At 41.2% G+C, this 19,751-nt stretch overlaps 2 protein-coding genes across 3 annotated transcripts in view; one reads left to right on the forward strand and one right to left on the reverse strand.

Annotated features, from left to right (window-relative positions):
• LOC113514764 (lysine-specific demethylase lid-like) overlaps positions 1–19,751 on the reverse strand; it is a 50,212-nt gene that overhangs the window by 23,290 nt on the left and 7,171 nt on the right. The window contains exons 4-15 of the mRNA XM_052897165.1: positions 17,110–17,279; positions 15,936–16,179; positions 14,834–15,006; positions 14,131–14,292; positions 6,940–7,056; positions 6,446–6,557; positions 6,114–6,250; positions 5,411–5,517; positions 3,890–4,042; positions 2,274–2,385; positions 1,203–1,397; positions 139–317 (exon numbers count right to left, since the gene is read on the reverse strand). Of these exons, the coding sequence (XP_052753125.1) occupies positions 139–317; positions 1,203–1,397; positions 2,274–2,385; positions 3,890–4,042; positions 5,411–5,517; positions 6,114–6,250; positions 6,446–6,557; positions 6,940–7,056; positions 14,131–14,292; positions 14,834–15,006; positions 15,936–16,179; positions 17,110–17,279 (1,861 nt within the window). The remainder of the gene's footprint in view (positions 1–138; positions 318–1,202; positions 1,398–2,273; positions 2,386–3,889; positions 4,043–5,410; positions 5,518–6,113; positions 6,251–6,445; positions 6,558–6,939; positions 7,057–14,130; positions 14,293–14,833; positions 15,007–15,935; positions 16,180–17,109; positions 17,280–19,751) is intronic.
• LOC113510310 (uncharacterized) lies at positions 8,707–14,286 on the forward strand. 2 transcript variants are annotated; one of them, XM_052897164.1, is made up of 5 exons: positions 8,707–9,458; positions 10,722–11,255; positions 11,672–12,235; positions 12,902–13,009; positions 14,147–14,286. In XM_052897164.1, exons 1-4 carry the CDS (start codon positions 9,030–9,032, stop codon positions 13,004–13,006), a joined length of 1,632 nt encoding a protein of 543 aa, XP_052753124.1. In that variant the 5' UTR covers positions 8,707–9,029; the 3' UTR covers positions 13,007–13,009; positions 14,147–14,286. The 2 variants fall into 2 exon arrangements, with proteins under 2 accessions (XP_052753124.1, XP_052753123.1); XM_052897163.1 differs by lacking the exon at positions 14,147–14,286 and having other exon boundaries at positions 12,902–13,090.

Consider the following 19,751-nt stretch of genomic DNA (forward strand, 5'->3'; position numbering starts at 1 on the left):
TAAAAATATTTTCCAAATGGCAACCCTTTCTGAACCGATACGACAACATAACCTTCAAGAGATATTCTTTTTAAAAGGGCGGCAGCGCACGTGCAATGCCGTCAGTGTTGCGGGTGGTGGTGGTCGCGCAGGCGCTACCTGAGGCGGTGTGCGGCGGGCGGGCAGCGACACAGCAGCGCGTAGTGGCGCAGGCAGGCGACGCGCGGCGAGCACGCGCACGACACGCACGACAGGAAGCACGTCGTGTTGCACACCTGGCACTGCCGCTCGTCGTCCGGCAGCAGCTCGAACGCCTCGCGCTCCGCCTCCGTCACGCCCTGCGCACATTCACCACTCAACCTCGCATCCACTCACTAGAAGTGTCTAGTCGCACCCATCACATCAGCATTTGCCTATCATCCCTATATACCGATACGTGCACGTAGGGTTACCAGTACATTATCACCCATTTAAAAAAAGACCTCCAAATTGGCCAAATATAAGGGTACATATGTATATGAAAATAACAGAGTTTACAGGGTAAAGAGGAATAACACCAGACTTCTCATAAATGGCAACACATAGTGAATATAATGGGCGAAACAGTATACTCTGTTATGTCCATGGTACTGCTCATGTCTATAGGCGACGATTACCACTTTCATCAGGTGGGCCGTCAGCTTGTTTGCCATTTTAAGTTCATAAAAAAAAAACAAAAAAAAACTATAAACATCATCAGATGCGTCCATCAATCACGGTGGATGAAAGTGTTTGTGGGGTTACTCTTGAAATAAATTCTAATAGTTTAATATTAAAATTATGACATTTCTAACTCTCGAATTGCAACACTAGCGACTAAATGATTCCATATTGTTCTGATAGACGCACATTAGTACAAGTTGTCAAAGCAAACTATTGTATACGGATCCCAATTATAACCTAATTCCTAACCGTTATTTCATGAGTGCAGTACAAAATTGTCATTGGCCATAGATTGGACTGATATTTTAGATTCAAAAATAGACCTGCTGAACAGTATTTACGATTACTCGGCTACGTTTGTTAGTGAAAAACGTCCAGCGCGAGACCAGCGTTGAACGTCTGGTAGATCAAGGACGGCTCAGAGTCACGTCCACGACTTACGACCGTGCAGTTTAACATAAATGCACTGTCAAGATCATGTAAATGTAAAGGCGAAGGTGAGTCCGGCAGGCAGCACGCACCCAGTCCAGCAGGCTCTTGCGCAGCTTGCGCTCGTCGTGCAGCATGGTGCGCATGTCGCGGTAGGCGGCCAGCGCCACGCTCACGCTCAGCGTGTCCGCCTCCAGCGCCATTTTACACACCAGCTCGTCGTGCGAGAACACGCAGTACCGCCGCAGCGTCGAGTAATGCCCGATGCACTCGCGGCCCATCTTCAGCTGTGCAAATAGAAATTAATTAATTGCTAAATAATTGTAAACGATTCTCCTTAGAGACTATCTACCTACTAGTTCCATAAGAATGTAAATAAATACCATACATACATCGAGAAGAATATGAAAAGTCCCCCTCGCCCCTATAAAATACCTATACAATAAGGGTGGATAGTATATAACATTTTTTGTTTTTATAGAACTTAGAATGACAAACAAGCTGACGGTCCACCTGATGGAAAGCGGTAACCGTCGCCTATAGACGTGAGCAGTACCATGGACATAACAGAGTACACTGTTACGCCCATGATACCCCCCATGCGTTGCCATTCCTGAGGACTTAGATGTTATTCCTCTTTACCCAGTAAATTCACGCCATATCCCACCCTTCAAACCGAAACACAGTCACGCAAACACAACTGCTTCACGGTTGAAACACGAATGGGACAGACATCTATATATTTTAATTATAATATAGCCTGTTATTTAAATAATATTGAATAACAGACTTAACATATTCGAAAATAAATATTCGAGCGATATAGGAATAGGTGTTGATCTGTTTTCTGCCTTCAATGTCCAGAGAAATCCAATATATAGGTATCGGATCGATATTCATATTACCCATGCCTACTATATCTTTATTTTACTACCCTTTCCAATATCAAGAACCACACACACACACACACACTTGCAGAGACAGATTGTCAAATCTTGGCTTTACAATTGTTTTATCTCATTTTGTTACTCAGTCTATTCTCTAGGTCTGTAGTAAATACATTTTTTATTCATTTTCAATTATGTATTTCTATAGAAGCAACTATTACTTGATAGTTTATTTTTACTTTTCTAAAGTATTAAAAAATTTTACAATGCACTCACCCAATCGGCTGGGGTGAAGTTGACAGCCTCAGCAAAATTATATCCCTGGTTGAAGCCGGCGTGGTAGGCCCTCGGGAACGTGATCACAAACTCGCCGGCGTGCTGGTCAGTTCTAAACAATTGAAATATAAACTTTATTAATTAATACTGTTGCTAAACTGTGCTTGCAGTTTCAAGTTTCAATTTTAGCAAAAGTTACAAAGTAGGAAGTCATCATTATCATCAATATCAGCCTTTAACTGTCCACTGCTGAACATAAGCCTCCCCTCCCCCTTGGGGGGTTTTACCAGTAGTTGCCACGCTTCACAGGCGGATTAGCAACCGCAGTTAGGCTTTGGAGATGTTTTAAAAGGGATGCTGCTTACCATCCCCCGCCCTCCCTTTTTCGCCTCTTACGGGAATAAGGGAGGGCGGAGGAAAAAGAGGGGTGGTCTATTCTACGCCGGGACAACACGGCGGTTTGCAGTTTACAATTACTCTATACGTTAAGTTCCATTGACATAGATTATAATTAGCTAATCAAAATCATTATCATTGTCATAACGGCTTATCTCTTACAAACAACTAATAAACTGTAGTTCGCGGTGCATTATTCGTGGTTTTACTACAATCTATTTATATAAAGGCACTGACACAAACACTGGTACATTTATAATAATATTGTAGGTATAATTAAAGTAATTAATTCTCATGTGACAGACGCAATGATACCATAAATACTGCATAGACAGAGAAATTAAATTTTAAGAAAAAAAATATCGTTATCTCAGTAATTCAATATTTCAGGGACCGCATACTAGACTTGTTATCAATGAGGAGGTTAGTCCCCATTGCTATCAATACACCTTATCAGGTAGACCTCCACGCGGTTCCCCTTGGAAACTTGTGACTAATTTATCGTTCAACCTTTCGACTCGTTGCAACGACGAGCTATGAGAATTGTCGATGATCCCGAGCTCACAAGCGGTATCGAACCCTTAAGTCTTAGGAGAGATTTTACCTCACTCTGCGTGTTCTACCGCCTGTACAATGGCTTGTGCTCAGAGGAATTGTTCAATATGATGCCCACAGCCACTTTCTACTATCGTACGGCTCGCCATCAACAGGGAGTTCATACTCATGTCCTACAGCCTCAATGATCGCGTACTGCGCGGTTTCAGAGATGTTTCCTACCACGAACACTCAGGTTGTGGAATGAGCTCCCTGCCGAGGTTTTCCCAAGAGACTACAGAATTGGGTTCTTCGAAAGGGGGTAAAGAGTTTTCTTCAGGGTCGGCAACGCACGCGTAATGTCTCTGGTATTGCAGGTGTTCATAGGCTACGGTAACCACTTATTATCAGGTGGGCCATATGCTTGTTTGCCACCTCAGTGGTATAAAAAAAAATCGTTGAATTCTTCACGACGGGCTAACTGACCTGCCTTTTCATCCTCATCGCTCATCCCTCACTGGTGCCCCGTCAGTATATACCAATAGCGGAGGCAGGGTCATCATTACAATATCCTCCATTAAACATCTCCCACCTCTCAGATAGGGGATACTGGACTGGGGATAGTGGTGGGGAGTCCTATGTTCATCAGTGGTCAGTTAACGGTTAATATATGATACTGGACTTACCTATATACCGGTACCCCTGCCTTCATCAGCACATTGGGGTTCATGATGGTGACGAGCTGGTGCAGCAGGTCGGGCTGCAATTGGAACAGCTCCGGCGCTTCCGCCTTCATCGCTGCCTCGAACTGCTCCGCTTTCGAACTCGGAACACCATACCTGGGCATCAAGTTGGAAAAATAAAAATTCGATTGCAAGAATTTGACGACAACGCCTGCTCAAGCCTGTCTGCGGAGGTTGCGGGGGGCGGTGGCGCCGCCGGTGGGAGACACGTCATCCAGCGTCACAACAAGCGCAAGCGCAGTATTATTTTCAATTAGCGTTCCGCATATTATTGCCGGAGTAAACCAAAGTTATATACAGAGTAATTATACCAGTTCAAAAAATTAATATACACTCTTTACATACTCTAACCACACCATAATTTAAAGATATACTGCCTCCACTTGGGGAAGAAGGGATCGTTAGTAATGGGGTCTGACAGCCATGAGTACGAATCAAGCCGACACTAAAAAAATTGCATGGACTCCTGCTGAAAATCAGCGCTGTAGCTCTTTGGCTTTCGGCAAATATTGTGTAATGACTTTTTTATTTTTTTTTTTATTTTTTATACAACTTAGAATGGCAAACAAGCTAACGGTCCACCTGATGGAAAGTGGTAACCGTCGCCTATAGACATGAGCAGTACCGTGGACATAACAGAGTATACTGTTTCGCCCATGATACCCCTCATGCGTTGCCATTCCTGAGCACTCAGGTGTCATTCCTCTGTACCCAGTAAATTCACGCCATATCCCACACTTCTAACCGAAACACGGTCATGCAAACACAGCTGTTTCACGGTAGAAACACGAATAGGACAGAAGTACCCAAGCAATCGACTTTTGTACAAAGTCTCCCTCTGGTAATGCCTTTGCCTAATATCGTCATAGTCGTCGTAATACTGACGGATCTATATATGTAACATTCGTCAGATCCTGCAGTATTCTATGACTATGACGATATATACGTGTTATTTACTCTGTATGAATCTTGTTTGTAAGCAAGTGTAACAATGTTTGTTGAATAAACTATTACATTTTGTTGTATTTATTTATTATAAATAACTTTTACTACCAGAATACAAGGATAACATAAGTAAATAAATAGATATTCTTTATTGTTTCTAAGCTAAAGTAAACTTATTATAAATGTAAACAAGAAAAGATTACATTGAGAAAACAATGGGCGGCCTTGTTGCTGAGTGCGTGAATCTCTTCTGGGCATAATTCAAAGCTAAACATGCACGTAATACGAAAAAAAAAGATAAAAATAAATAAATAAAAAAAAATATTCAAGTAAACTCCGTAATAAGTATTTTTAAATAGTCATTTTTTTTAATCTACATTCCAGTTCGAAATGCAATTTCAGCTGAGAAGAACGAGCAAAAAACACAGACGTTGCTTTTTTTTTTTTCAAATAAAAGTTTACAAAAAAAATATATGCAATCACTGTCACTAAAAAAAATATATGTAAAATGTCACTGACCAGGTCTTGGGCTCGCCCCAGTGCATGTAGTTGATGGAGTAGCTCCAGTGGTCCTCGTTGTGCCAGCAGAAGGTCGCGAAGCACATGCCCACATACAGCCAAGGGATCTGAGAACACCACCAACACTAAATAAGTAATACTGACGAGATTTTACCATGATTATGGTAAGTTATAAGTATATACTGTTCCGATATCTATATATTGGGTGTCATTGGACATTGATGATGGCAGAAAAGTGTATCACTCGTTTCGATATTGTCTATACATGTCGGATATATATTTTGACCAGCTTCTTCACTTCGATAATTGCTATTCAATCTGTTATTGGGCGTTGATCCATATTATAGATACTGTATGTATATATTGATTATAATATTGTATCTAGAATATATAGACATTGTTAGATATCATCCATTTTTAAGTGTATGGGTCCAATTATTAAAGGATTACAGTTATATACCAATATGGAATTGGTCTCATGCTAATTCTATCAAAGATGAAGTCTTATTTCTTTAAATTTCATATTATCTGATAGATAATCCCTCATGATACAGGGTATCCTACCTTGAAGTCTGGGGGAAAGGAATTCTTACTAATGGGGTTTATTTGCCCCATTGCTAGCAATAAACTCTACCAGGTCAACTTCAACTACGTTCCCTCTGGAAACCATTGGTGTAATTGTATGGCATTTATTATCACATACCTTCATTCCTGATATGTCAGCATTGATATGTCCTAGTACGGAACCCTCGAGCACTGGTAAGTTGTTTAGATTCCAGCTCGACTCCACATACTGTTGCTCCCCAGGATACAAGTGAGCGCTCGCTTTTGTTGGAAACCCTAAAATGATATAATTATAATATAAAATAATTGATTTAATTAATTAACTCTTTTTTTAAATACGTAATTATTTTTAGTAAAGTTCCTTCATGCTTTCAGCGACCAGGGAGCCATATTTTAATAATATTTTCTGCAACTTTACTAGCATATGACCCACTCCATACTATAATGCACAAAGTATAGATAATCCCGTACCGGAACCATGGTCCATGGAGTGCAGGTCGGCACCATACTCGACGGTCACGTCCTCGTCGATGGACGACACGATGCGCCAGAACTCCTTCTCCACCGTAGACGTCGGCACCATCTGGACACGACAAGACTTATTATTACACATCTGTACGTTTATAGGCGACAGTAGCCATTTGTTATTAGGCAGGCAGACAGCTTGATTGCCTTTCTAAGTTGCATAAAAAAAATGAAATTTAATTAAGGTATGACATATCTCCTGATGATGAATATTTTCTTGTTTTTTTTTATACAACTTAGAATGGCAAACAAGCTGACGGCCCACCTGATGGAAAGTGGTAGCCGTTGCCTATACACATGAGCAGTACCATGGACATAACAGAGTATACTGTTTCTGTTTCTATTTATTACATAAATATATATTATAAACATGATAAATAGATCAATGGTAAATAAAAAAATACAAAAAAAAATAGAAAATGGTTAGTTGACAAACTCACGTGTACGGGCATGTTGAAATAGTCCGACTTGAACTGGTCGGCCATCTCGCCGAACTGCTGCAGCGTGTATTCGCGGGACGCCTGCTCGAAACCGAACGCCTCCGCGGGCTTCGACACCTGAACAACAATATAGTCATATGTTACATCACGCATTGTGGCTGTAGCCCATTCATACATTTCTTTTATACCACAAAGATGGCAAACAAACATGTAGCCCGTCTGATGGTAAACAATCACTGTAGCCTGCAACACTAGGGGGTGTCACGTGCGCAAGAAATCTGAAGAAACCTTCATCATCATATCAGCCTTCAACTGTCCACTGTTGAACATAAGTCTCCCCCTTTGGGGGGTTTGTCACTAGTTAGCACGGTTGGCAGGCGGGTTGACAATCGCAGTCTAGTGCCCATCCCTCGCCCTTAATATACACTTTTTGAAGAACCCCATACTGTATTCTTTAGGAAAAACCTCGGCAGAGAGCTCATTACACAGCCTGAGAGTGAGAGAGCTTGGAAGAAGGTCCTTTGAAACCGCACCGTACGTGACCATTTTGGTTCAAACATGTAAGGATGAATTCCCTGTCGATGGTGAGCGGTGCGGTGATAAAAGGATGCTATGGACATTATTTCAAACAATTCCTCAGAACACAATCCGTTATACAAGCGGAGAACACAAAGGGAGGCAGTCTCGTCTTAGACTTAGAGCTCGATACCGCCTGTGAATTTAGGGATCAACAATTCTTATAGCCCGTCTTTGAACCGAGTCAAGAGGATTATGATAATATAATTTTATGGGGAGAAAGGGATTGTTAGCAATGGAGTTTGATAGCTCCATTGCTAGCAATATGCCCTATCAGGTCGACCTCCACGTGGTTCCCCCTGGAAACCATCGTGAACAATTCTTATGGAATTCGTCACGATGGGCTAACTGACCTGCTTCATCCTCACCTATCATCCCTCACTGGTGCCCCGCCGGTGTATACCGATAGCGTAGGCGGGGTTACCATTTTATTATCATCCATTAAAAAAAATATATTTGATTTTCTTTGAAAAATACACTATATCTTGGGATGATAAAAATATCACTGCTAGGAACATCTTAAAACTCCTATCACTGGTAGAAATAAGTAGCGAAAATAAAAAAAAAAAATCTTCATCATCACAACAGCCTTTAACTATCCACTGCTGAACTCAAGCCTCCCCTTTGGGGGGTTTTCCCAGTAGTCGCCACGCTTTACAGGTGGATTTGCAACCGCAGTTAGGCTTTAGAGATGTTTTATAAGAGACGCTGCTACCCATCCCTCACCCTCCCTTAGTTATCTAGTAGTTACATATATGTATATATAAATACAATAATAATCGCATAAAAATATCTGATTACATTTCTGAAAAAGACTGCAGATAAGAACAGGAAAGTTATTAAAATCAGGATTATATTATTCCGCCAACTTTGATCCAGTCTGCGAATGGAATGTCAATGCCATAAATCAGTTCAGATATCAACATTCTTCCGATAATGATGCATGTTTTAGTGGATTTATACTTAAAATTAAATATTTCACGGATAAGATATGGACCGGAAATTAAATATTATTGTGTACTGATAAAAAAAAACCGTTTACTCATGCACCCAGTAATAGCGCGGTGGTCACATAATAAACATAGGTGCAACACAGTGATTTTAATAATTAAACTTTCACATTGTTTCACATTTTAAACACACAATCGGAACTTAAAACGATGTAAAAGCTTTTGCAAGTAAACAGTACCTACATACCTGGCCCTCTAGACAAGTGGCAAGCGAATTAATCGATTTTTAATCGAATCCGTGAGATAAAATTAAATAGCAACGTCAGATGACTCATTCCAATTCACGGGCTCGTCAGCGATATCAGTTCCATCGACAAATTCGCTCGCCACTTGTCTAGAGGGCCTGCTTCTTTATTGCCGACGCATTATTGTGGATTGCACCACGTCGTGGTCGCAACGACGAAGCAGGTATTAAGGTACTATACCTGTAGTTTTACATCGCGTAAAGTCCCAATTGTGTATTTAAAAAACAGTGTTTCTTTTTAGTTGATACACGCAAAGATTATGAGCGGATTGCAAATTAATTTTGTATTTCTATTAGTCTATACATATGTGGCGGGGGATCAGTGTATAAGGTACAATTTTGAGGATGGCCTCGCTGGGTTTACGACGGAGCATCCAAGATGTAAAGGTCTGGACAGCTGGTCACTGGGTACATACAACACCACATCTGTACCCCCTATGAGCGGACCAGGCACAGTGTATGTGACACCGTCGCCACCCCAAACCTGTATAGCCACGACGGATCCATTCAGTATGGCCATGGATGGTAGCATCAGACTGAACCTGTATATGGGTATTGGCGAGAATACAATGACGTTACTGGTGGTCACACCAGAGAACTCCGTGAGCCAGAGTCATGTGTTCGACGAGGATAAATTTGAATGGATAACGTATACATTGCCCATAACTCGACCGTGTACTTCTTGTCAGGTAATTACATAATTTTAACTACATTTTATAATTTAATTAAAATGGTAAAAAAAAACAATATCTCGAGCCTATTGAATACGTAAATAAATATTTCTATTTTATTTTATATTTGTAACTCTATAACATTATATAAATATAGCATAAACGGCCACACGATGGGATTGTTAGTAACTATTAGTCCCATCTCTAGCAATATACTCTGTCAGGTCGACCTCCACGTGGTCCCTGGAAACCATCGTGCTGAATCCATGTATTCATCACGATATCGATGTGCCTGCCTTTCCATCACGATGTGTTAACCGACAGCGTATATCGTTAGTGAGCGGGGTTACCATTCCATTATCATCCATTAAAACGGCTGCGCGAAAAAATCTGCCCATACCGATAGCGCAGGCGGGGATATCATTGCAAAAAAAAAAAAAAAGCAATTATAGTCATCCAATTAAAAGGTATGTTTTATGCAACTTAGAATGGCAAACAAGCTGACGGTCCACCTGATGGAAAGTGGTAACTGTCGCTTATAGACATGAGCAAGTACCATGGACATAACAGAGTATACTGTTTCCACCATGATACCCCCCATGCGTTGCCATTCCTGAGGACTCAGGTGTTATTCCTCTGTACTTTATAAATTCACTGCAATATCCACCCTCCAAACCGAAACACAGCTACGCAAATAAAACTGCTTCACGGTAGAAACACGAATGGGACAGACACACGAGTGCCCAAGCAAACAACTTTTGTACAAAATCCCTCTCTGGTTAAGATTCTTAATTTGTGTGTAATTTATTGGTGTAATTATCTTTATATTTGAAGGAAATATTTGATTTTGTTTGTAACGGATAAACTCAAAAACTACTGTACCAGGGCCATAGCTAGACCCATGTAGCCAAGGCAGGGCAAAGAAACTTTTTGTTAGAACAGAAGCCATAATTGACTTCAAAAAAGTTAATAAGTCTAATTTTCTTGAGGTCTTTCATTAAGCCTCCATCTTGGGAGGTTTTGCCAGTAGTTGCCACGCTCGCCAGGCAAATTGGCAACCGCAGTTAAGCTTTGGAGATGTTTTAGGGGGGACGCTGCTGGTGGTCCCTCGCCCTTCCTTTGTCGAGTCTTACGACACTCACAGGAAAGGAAGGGGTGGCTAACTTTTTCAGTAGATATTCAATATTATTAATAGATTGACTGGGAGAGAATGTACCAAAGAGTAAGAATCATTTTTTGCAATGTGCTCAATAAAGAATAAATAAATAAATAATTTTACAGTTTGTACTACTGGGATCAGTGTCGGACAATAGCGTGATGTTACTCGACTCAATTCGTTACAAAGGCCCTACATTGGATTGGGAGCAATGCTCAGTTTATTTACCATTGCCAACACCTACCCAACCACCACCACCACCACTGACCACTGACGACAGCTGTGTCACGTACGATTTCGAAAATGGACTGGACAATTTCATTCTAGACCACGAGATATGTGCCAATTATAATGGCAAATGGACTTTGGGGAGCTACGAGTCTATTCCAATAGCTAGACCTCACCCATCGAGCAATAAATACATAGCACCAGATTTCTTAGCGGCGGAATACGCCTGTATATGCACTTTTGCTATTCACATGAGTGAAGGTGGCACAGTCGAGGTGAACGCTTATATGACAGTGGGCAGCACCCTCTCAATACTAACCCTGACTGAGGACAATAGAATAGCAAACATCGAGAGATATGCCCCTGAAAAAGACTCCACAGACTGGATATCAATACAATTCCCTTTGTGGCAAACATGTAACTTTGGTTATGTAAGTATTAGGTTTAATTTTATTAACTCTTTTGCACATACTTTCTGAACTTAATGCCTGATGGTAGTATACCAGGAGGATTATTAGTAATGGGGTCTTACACCAGTGAGAGATGATAGGCGAAGATGAAGTCAGGGGAGTTGGCCCATTGCCACGAATTTGACAATAATTCAGCACGATGGTTCCCAGAGGGAACCGCGTCAACGTCGACCTGACAGGGTATACAGCAATACGGAGAACATAGCCCCCATTAGTAACGATCTTTCTCCTATCTCCTCCCCCTGAAAAAGACTTGGAGTAATAATATTGACCCTGCTTAGTTACTTACTGTTTAAACTAGATGGCACTGTGCACACATCTAGGACTATTAATTTTAATTGAACAGAGATACATTTATACATCTTTCTTTGTGGCAGATAATTCTTTTAGCTGAAACAGACGACGCCAATGCTATGTTATTAATTGACTCGTTTAGATATATACCTAAAACAATGAGTAGTGAAAAATGCACAATATACGAGGAAATCGTCACGACCGACGCTGAGACGACATACACGAGTACCGAGTCGACCAGCACACAACATATAGGACAAATAGACGATTGCATCACGTATAATTTTGAAAATGGACTTGTTGGATTAATATTGGACCATCCAATATGTTTGGACGCCGATAGCGTTTGGACATTGCAGAGTTACGACTCAACCTCTGTAGAAACACCAAACGAAGCCAGCAACATGCACTTGACACCTTCCAGAGGATCAGTTCCTGCAGTGAGCTGTATAGCAACTATAGCTTTTGATATAAAAACTGGCGGTGTAGTCGAAGTGAACGTTTACATAGAGAGAGGGCTGCACTTCGTAACCATACTAATAAACGAGCAGGGCAGGACGCATTACGGCGCCATGTTGGCGGGATTGACGCCCGGCTGGTCGGCCATAAGGTTCGCCTGGCCTAGACCGACGTGTCACTCGTGTTCGGTAAGTTTGGATTCGTTGTCTAGCTAAATCAGCGCCGCATTTATTGTGGGCCCCTAGTGCCAGACGAGTTGGCAACAGTAGTTAAGATTTTGGTGATGTTTCAAGAGGGACGCTGCTGCCTATCCCTCCACTATAGGCTCCCTTAGTCACCTCTTACGAGACCCACGGGAAAAGAAGTGGCTTACTCTATGCTGAGACGTAAAAGGCTAGAAATGTATCTAATAGTATTTATTTCCTTTAATCAGTATTAAAAGAAAAAAAAAATGATGGTAAACTAAAGGGTATGGGTGCGTTCGCTTTACTTATCCTTCAAAAACAAACAGAAAACTCAGCAACACATGTGGGGGGAAAGGGATTGTTAGTAATGGGGACTGAGAATCTTATTGCTAGCAATATACCCAACCAGGTCGACCTCCTCGCGATTCTCCCTGGAAACTATCATGGTTAATTCCCGATGAATTCATCATGACGGGCTAACTGGCCACCCTTCACTGGTGCTCCGCCAGCGTATCCCGTTAGCGCAGGCCATACCATACCATTTTAAAACATACCAAAAAAAAAAACTTAACAACACATGCAGTTCCCATGATCAACTATGATCAACAGTAGCGGTACCTCCATCCATCCACATTTGCATTAATGATATGAAATATAACTTGGTTTCAGATCGTATTAGTGGGCGTAGAAAGAAATGCTGGACTGATGTTGATCGATTCGTTTCGATACATACCGCCTACGTTAGACGACGACCGATGCGCCCTCTACAACTGACTGGTACGGGACAGCCGTTGAAACGGGCACGACTGTTTTTCATACAAAGCGCCGATGAAATTAAATTAAATTATTTTGCTAGAATGTCTATGTTTCAGTCAAAACTCTTAACCAGTCAAAAGTACTATTTACTAGCAAAATCAGACAAAAGTATTTTTGTCCACATGCTTTTAGTCTTTTTACTTTCGACTAAAATAACAGTTAAAAATACTTCTAAGCTAACCGCAAATTTGCAGTTAAAAGTACTAATAACCAATAATTTTCAGTCAAAGGCACTTTTGACCAACCTGTTCAGTCGACCTCCACGCAGTTCCCCCTAAAACTATCGTGACCAATTTATCATTGAATTCGTCAAAATGGGCTAACTGACCTGCCTTTTCATCCTCGCCTATGACCACTCACTGGTACCCCGCTAGTGGTATACCGATAGTGCAGGCGGGTTTTTTTTTTTTTTTTGATGAGTGAAAATGGTATGGTAACCCCGCCTGCGCTAACTGGATACGCTGGCGGAGCACCAGTGAAGGGTGATAGATGAGAATGAAAACAGGCCAGTTAGCCCATCGTGATGAATTCATCAGGAATGTTATTATGATAGTTTCCAGGGAGAACCGCGAGGAGGTCGCCCTGGTTGGGTATATTGCTAGCAATAGGATTCTCAGTCTCCATTACTAACAATCCCTTTCCCCCCAGCGCAGGCGGGTTAACCATGCCATTTTCACGCATAAAAAAAAAACCCCCAACCAAGTATGACAAGTACTGGCAAAACCCCCCCAATAGGAGAAGACTTATATTCAGCTGTGGACAGTATACGGCATTGATGGTGACAGTTCTATCTATTTACACGTACGAAGACGGGGCGGATCACTAGTTAACCATAAAAAATAGATAGACAGATACTCCTTATTGTTTCCTCCAAAAGATTACAATAGTGAACTTATTATAAATATAAACAATAACAAGAAATAATCACAATGAGAAAACAATGGACGACCTTATCGCTAAGAGCGATCTCTTCCAGGCAACCCTTGGATGGAGAGGAGTAATTATAAACAGTTTGATCGGAGGCACGATGAAATTCTATTATTTCTAAAATATAGAGACGTGATATATAATATGCAACTGACCTCCTCGGCGATGCAGACGGGGCACCGCCAGTCGCCCTTGGGCACGTCGGCGAGCGGCGGCACGAGGCAGAACGTGTGGTACGAGTCGTCGCAGCCGTCGCACAGCAGCATCTGCTCCTCGATGTCACCGCGGCCGCACACGTGGCACATGTACTTCGCCAGCTGCACGCGCACGCAGACGCAGGCATGGCAAATTAATAAATAATAATTTATTTATTAATTTGTTTTTTATTTATTAAATAAATAAATAATAATAATAATAATACCAGAGGGAGACTTTGTACAAAAGTCGATTGCTTGGGTACCTCTGCCTCATTCGTGTTTCAACCGTGAAGTAGTTGTGTTTGCATGGCTGTGTTTCGGTTTGAAGGGTGGGATATGGTGTAAATTTACTAGATAAGGAGGAATAACACTTCCTCAGGAATGGCAATGCATGAGGGGTATCATGGGCGAAACAGTATACTCTGTTATGTCCATGGTACTGCTCATGTCTATAGGAAACGGTTACCACTTTCCATCAGGTGAGTCGTCAGCTTGTATATATATATATATATATATATATATATATATATATATATATATACTTTCCATCAGGTGGGCCGTCAGCTTGTATATATGTATATAAAGAGAAATGGTACTACAATGTTGTAAAAATGAATATTGAAGCAATAGGGGAGCAGAGCCTACGAGGTGCAGTACTGACCGGGTCGTCGTGGCGCGCGGCGCCGGCGGCGGCCGCGGCGGGCGCGGGCGCGACGGACACGGTCATGTTGGACAGGCGGTGCTCGCGCAGCCGCGACGACCGCGTGGCCCGCGAGCCGCGGCTGCGCGCGCCGCAGCTGCCCGCCGCCGACATCCACTTGTTCTCGCGGGGGCCTGCGCACGCGCACGCGCACACGCACACGCACACGCACACGCACACCACACACACATCAATATTTATAGTTATGCTTTATACCGACACCTAGCAGCAACGAATTACATACAAGGAATGATAAAACAAAAGTTGCAAATCATATGGTTGCCTCCTTTCTTCTTATGCAAATATAATTAGTAAAAAGTATATGACACACTATCAGTTGCTATGTATCTCAATTCATAGCAGGCTAGTGTATAGAAAATGTTTGATATGTCAATTATTTGTCAATGACAACTTTTACGTTACTAGATTATATATTCGACACAGTTTATGTAGTAAGTATGCGAGCGGGTTGTATCTGAATTTGGTGGGGTTATACGGCCGTATACATTTTCTATACACTGGCCTGCTGTAAATTGACAATTTTATCACTCCTATGTTAATCCCTTGGTCTTAGAGGGAGACTGACACCAGTTGCCAATAGTTGTCATGCTTGACAGGCAGATTAGTAACTGCAGTTTGACTTTAAATGATGTTTTAAGAGGGACGCTGCTGCCCATCCCTCGACGACTAAACTCCCTTAGTCGCCTCTTAAGACACCCACGGGAAAGGAAAGGGGTGAGCTGTTCTATACCAGGACCTACACAGCTATACCATTCCATTATCACACGTTAATTTTTGTCGGATTTTTCTAACAGCTGAACTCAGCCTGCTGGCCAATTCAAATATATGGGAGCCCCATTGCAACTTATAATCCAAGTACTATGCCAAGAAAAGTGGTTTTATCTACAAAGTATAAATCCTGGTGGTCTATTCTAACAGCAGTATTCACTTGCTTAGCATTGGATATGGAAAATCTGATATGTTTTTTTTTTTTAATTAAGTACTAGATTATTTGACGTAAACCATATCAAAGAATTATTGATTGATCGATTGGCAAACTTACTTCTCCTAGTTTCCAAATTCTCCTCCTTGATAGGTGTCTTCATGACATTTTTCTTTTCGTCTTCAGCGCCGGCCAGTGCGCCCTCCGTGTGGCTGCCCTCAGCCTGCGGCTCGGGCTCCGACGTCTTGTAGCGGCGCGCCGGGGGCGGGGTCGCGGCCGCGGCGGGCGGGCACTTGGTGGCTGACCGGTTGCGGCCGTTGGTTGTGCCCTTCTCCGGGGTCTGTTCCCGTTTCACTTCGATTTTCTGAGGAGTATTCAGTGAATCCTGAGCGACAGAGGGGCGTGTCAAAAGAATATATAATTAGATTGAAAGAGAAAGGCGAAGAAAAAGGTTTGAAAAAAGAGAGATCATATAAATAGATATATACATAGAAATATTCATTTTTTCTGTAAAATATATGAACAATATTCCTTGTTCTTCTATATACTTAAGTCTTCAGGTACAATATATATCAAATATGGTGTTCCACAAAGCAAAAACTAATTAATTGTGGCAATATAAGTATTTTGATTTCAAAACTGAAATACTGAACCGATTTTGATAAAATTTCAATGGGAAGAATCTGTAAACATATCCTATTAGATAAAAAAAATAATTTTCCAAATCGGTTTACAATTGACGGAGTTATGAGGTAAACGACATAAAAGATATCCGGTCAAGTGCGAGTCGGACCCGCGCAGCGAGGATTCGTTACAAAATCATCAAGTTTATTTATTTATTTTTTTATTAAATAACTACAAATTTACGGTTTTCGGATTTTCCCCTTTACTTGTGCTACATGACATTGCTTCTTACCAAATTTGATGATTCTAGACCAACGGAAAATACCCTATAGGTTTTGATTTCCTTTGCGAATGTCAATATACGGCCTAACCTAAACGGCCATATCTTTTGATTTCGTTGATTTAGAAGCTTGATTTTTTCACTGCTTTAAGAAATTGCAGATCTGAGTATATGATATTAATTTCAAATTGATACCTCCACGCGTTCCTAAGGAAAAGGGTCTTGACAGACGGACAGACGGACAACGAAGTGATCCTATAAGGGTTCCTATTTTTCTTTTGGAGGTACGGAATCTCCTGTTTGAAGTCGGTTGAAAACAATATGAAATATAGTCCCATTCCATTTTCACCCATTAAAAAAATCTGTAAGATACGGGGTATGGCAACTTACAGTCTCCTTGTTGTCACCGACAACACCGCTGCTCTTGAACACGTCGTAAGGGTACAATATCCTCTCGTAGTGGCTTTTCAGTATGGAACCAATGCCCTTGCCCTGCGGGTGGCCCATGCGCCGCGCTATCTTCGACCATTTCCGATCTGCTGAACACACTTCGAAGCCACCTGGAGATTAACAACGGAATGCGTGATACTAACATCTTTAAAGATAAATGGTAAATCTACATCTACACTAATATTATAAAGAGGAAAGATTTGTATTTTTGTGTGTTAGTTTGTAATGAATAAACACAAAAACTACTATGCCGATTTTAAAAATTCTTTCACCATTAGAAAGCTACATTCACCCTGAGTACCATAGGCTATATTTATTGCTAGAAAAGATTATGGGTCCTTACAAAATTTTAAGTAACTTAAGTCAAGGTGTAAAAAAATGCTATAAAATATCTTTAGTCGCGTGCGCTGCGGAAACTATTGGTGATAGAACAAAAGTATGTTCTACAATATTGAAGAAAATATCAATAACTACAAAAAACTTCGCGCCACTATATGTCCAACTATTATCGTTATGTCACAATGACCACTTTTTAAAATGTTGTATAAATGTCTACCCGTGCGAAGCCGGGACGGGCCGCTAGTAATAACATAATTTGCTGGTCTAAAATACTATTATAATAACATAATTAATGCCACTTGAATCTTTATACATATAACTGTATTTTATTAATTATACATATATATTTGAAATATATAAATATAAAATTTCACATTTAACCGTTTCAACTATTTTAACAGTTCTCATTTTTACAGCCCGTCTCATGGTAAACGGTCACTATAGCCTACGGACGCCTGTAACACTAACGGTGTTATATGCGCATTGCTAACCCATAAGAAACCTTAGCGCATCCATTTTAAAGAACTACACACTGTAGTCTCTATGACAACTCAGGGAGCTCACTATACAGCAAGTGTTTCGGAGGGAAAGGGATTGTTAAGTAATGGGGTCTAATAGCCATAGCAATATACCCTCTCAGATCGACCTCCACGCAGTTCCCCTGGAAACCATCATGTTTAATTTTTGTCGAATCCATCATGGTGGGCCAACTGACCTGCATCCATTCTCACCTATCATCTTTCACTAATGCCCCGTCGGTTTATACCGATAGCGCGAACGGGGTTACTATTTCATTTTCACCCATTAAAAAGAAAGACTAAGTGTTCGCGGGCGAAAACATCTTTAAAACAGCATTGTACGCGACCATTTAGGTTCTAACGTGAAAGGATGAGTTCTCTGTCGATGGCGGGATTATTACATTTGATTAAACTACATTTTCTAAATGTTGTATTAACACTTCTTATCAATCATATGTTCTATACACATCACCAGAGGGAGACAAAACAAAAGTCGATTGCTTGGCCACCTCTGTCCCATTCGTGTTTCAACCGTGAAGCAGTTGTATTTGCATGGCTGTGTTTCGGTTTAAAGGGTGGGATATGGCGTGGATTTACAGGGTACAGAGGAATAACACCCGAGTCCTCAGGAATGGCAACGCATGGGGGGTATCATGGGCGAAACAGTATGTGTGTGTACTGTTATGTCTATGGTACTGCTCATGTCTATAGGCGACGGTTACCACTTTCCATCAGATGGGCCGTCAGCTTGTTTGGCATTCTAAGTTGTATAAAAAAAACCAATCGTCGTCTGTTATATTTTCCGAATAAATAAATAACTGCAAGCAGTCAACGCGAACTATTAGAGTGTGAGGCGTCACATAAGAAAACATGCAACTTCCAAACAAAATCGACGCATCTATGACCACGTGGTGGTCAACATGACAGGATATGTTGCTAGTAATGGGGTCGAATATCCCCATTACTAGCAACATATCCTGTCAAGTTATCCTGTATATCCTGTCAAACAATCCCTTTCCCCCCGAATCAAAACAGTACCCCAATATCCTTTGCTTGATAGTTCAAAAAGGTCGCGCGTCCGTTTAAACAACAAGCTATGAAAGTCAATCATAAGTGGGACAGGCAACGAGATAACTTTGTGGTTAAAATGGCAACATAAACATATCTCGATTATATATTACGATATTATTTACTAAAACATATGTATGTGTTGCAGTCAAAACTCTTAATCAGTCAAAACTACTATTGACTAGCAAAATCAGTCGAAATTACTTTTGTCCGTATGCTTTAGTCTATAATACTTTCGGCTAAAAGAACAGTTAAAAGTACTTCTAACCTAACCTAACCGCAAATTTGCGGGGGGAAAGGGATTGTTAGTAATGGAAACTGAGAATCCCATTGCTAGCAATATAGCCAACCAGGTCGCCCACCTCGCGGTTCTCCCTGGAAACTATCATGGTTAATTCCTGATGAATTCATCATGATGGGCTAATTGGCCTGTTTTCATTCTCATCAATCACCCTTCACTGGTGCTCCGCCAGCGTATCCCGTTAGCGCAGGCGGGGTTACCATACCATTTTCACCCAAAAAAAAAAGAAAACGCAAATTTGCAGTTAAAAGTACTAATAACCAATAATTTGCAGTCAAAACCACTTTTGACCAACCGGTTCAGTCAAAAGTGCTTTTAACTACTTTTGCTAGTCAATAGTACTTTAGACTGGTTAA

Source organism: Galleria mellonella, unplaced genomic scaffold (assembly GCF_026898425.1).
Source record: "Galleria mellonella isolate WM207_F2 unplaced genomic scaffold, CSIRO_AGI_GalMel_v1 utg352, whole genome shotgun sequence".
NCBI lineage: Eukaryota > Metazoa > Arthropoda > Insecta > Lepidoptera > Pyralidae > Galleria > Galleria mellonella.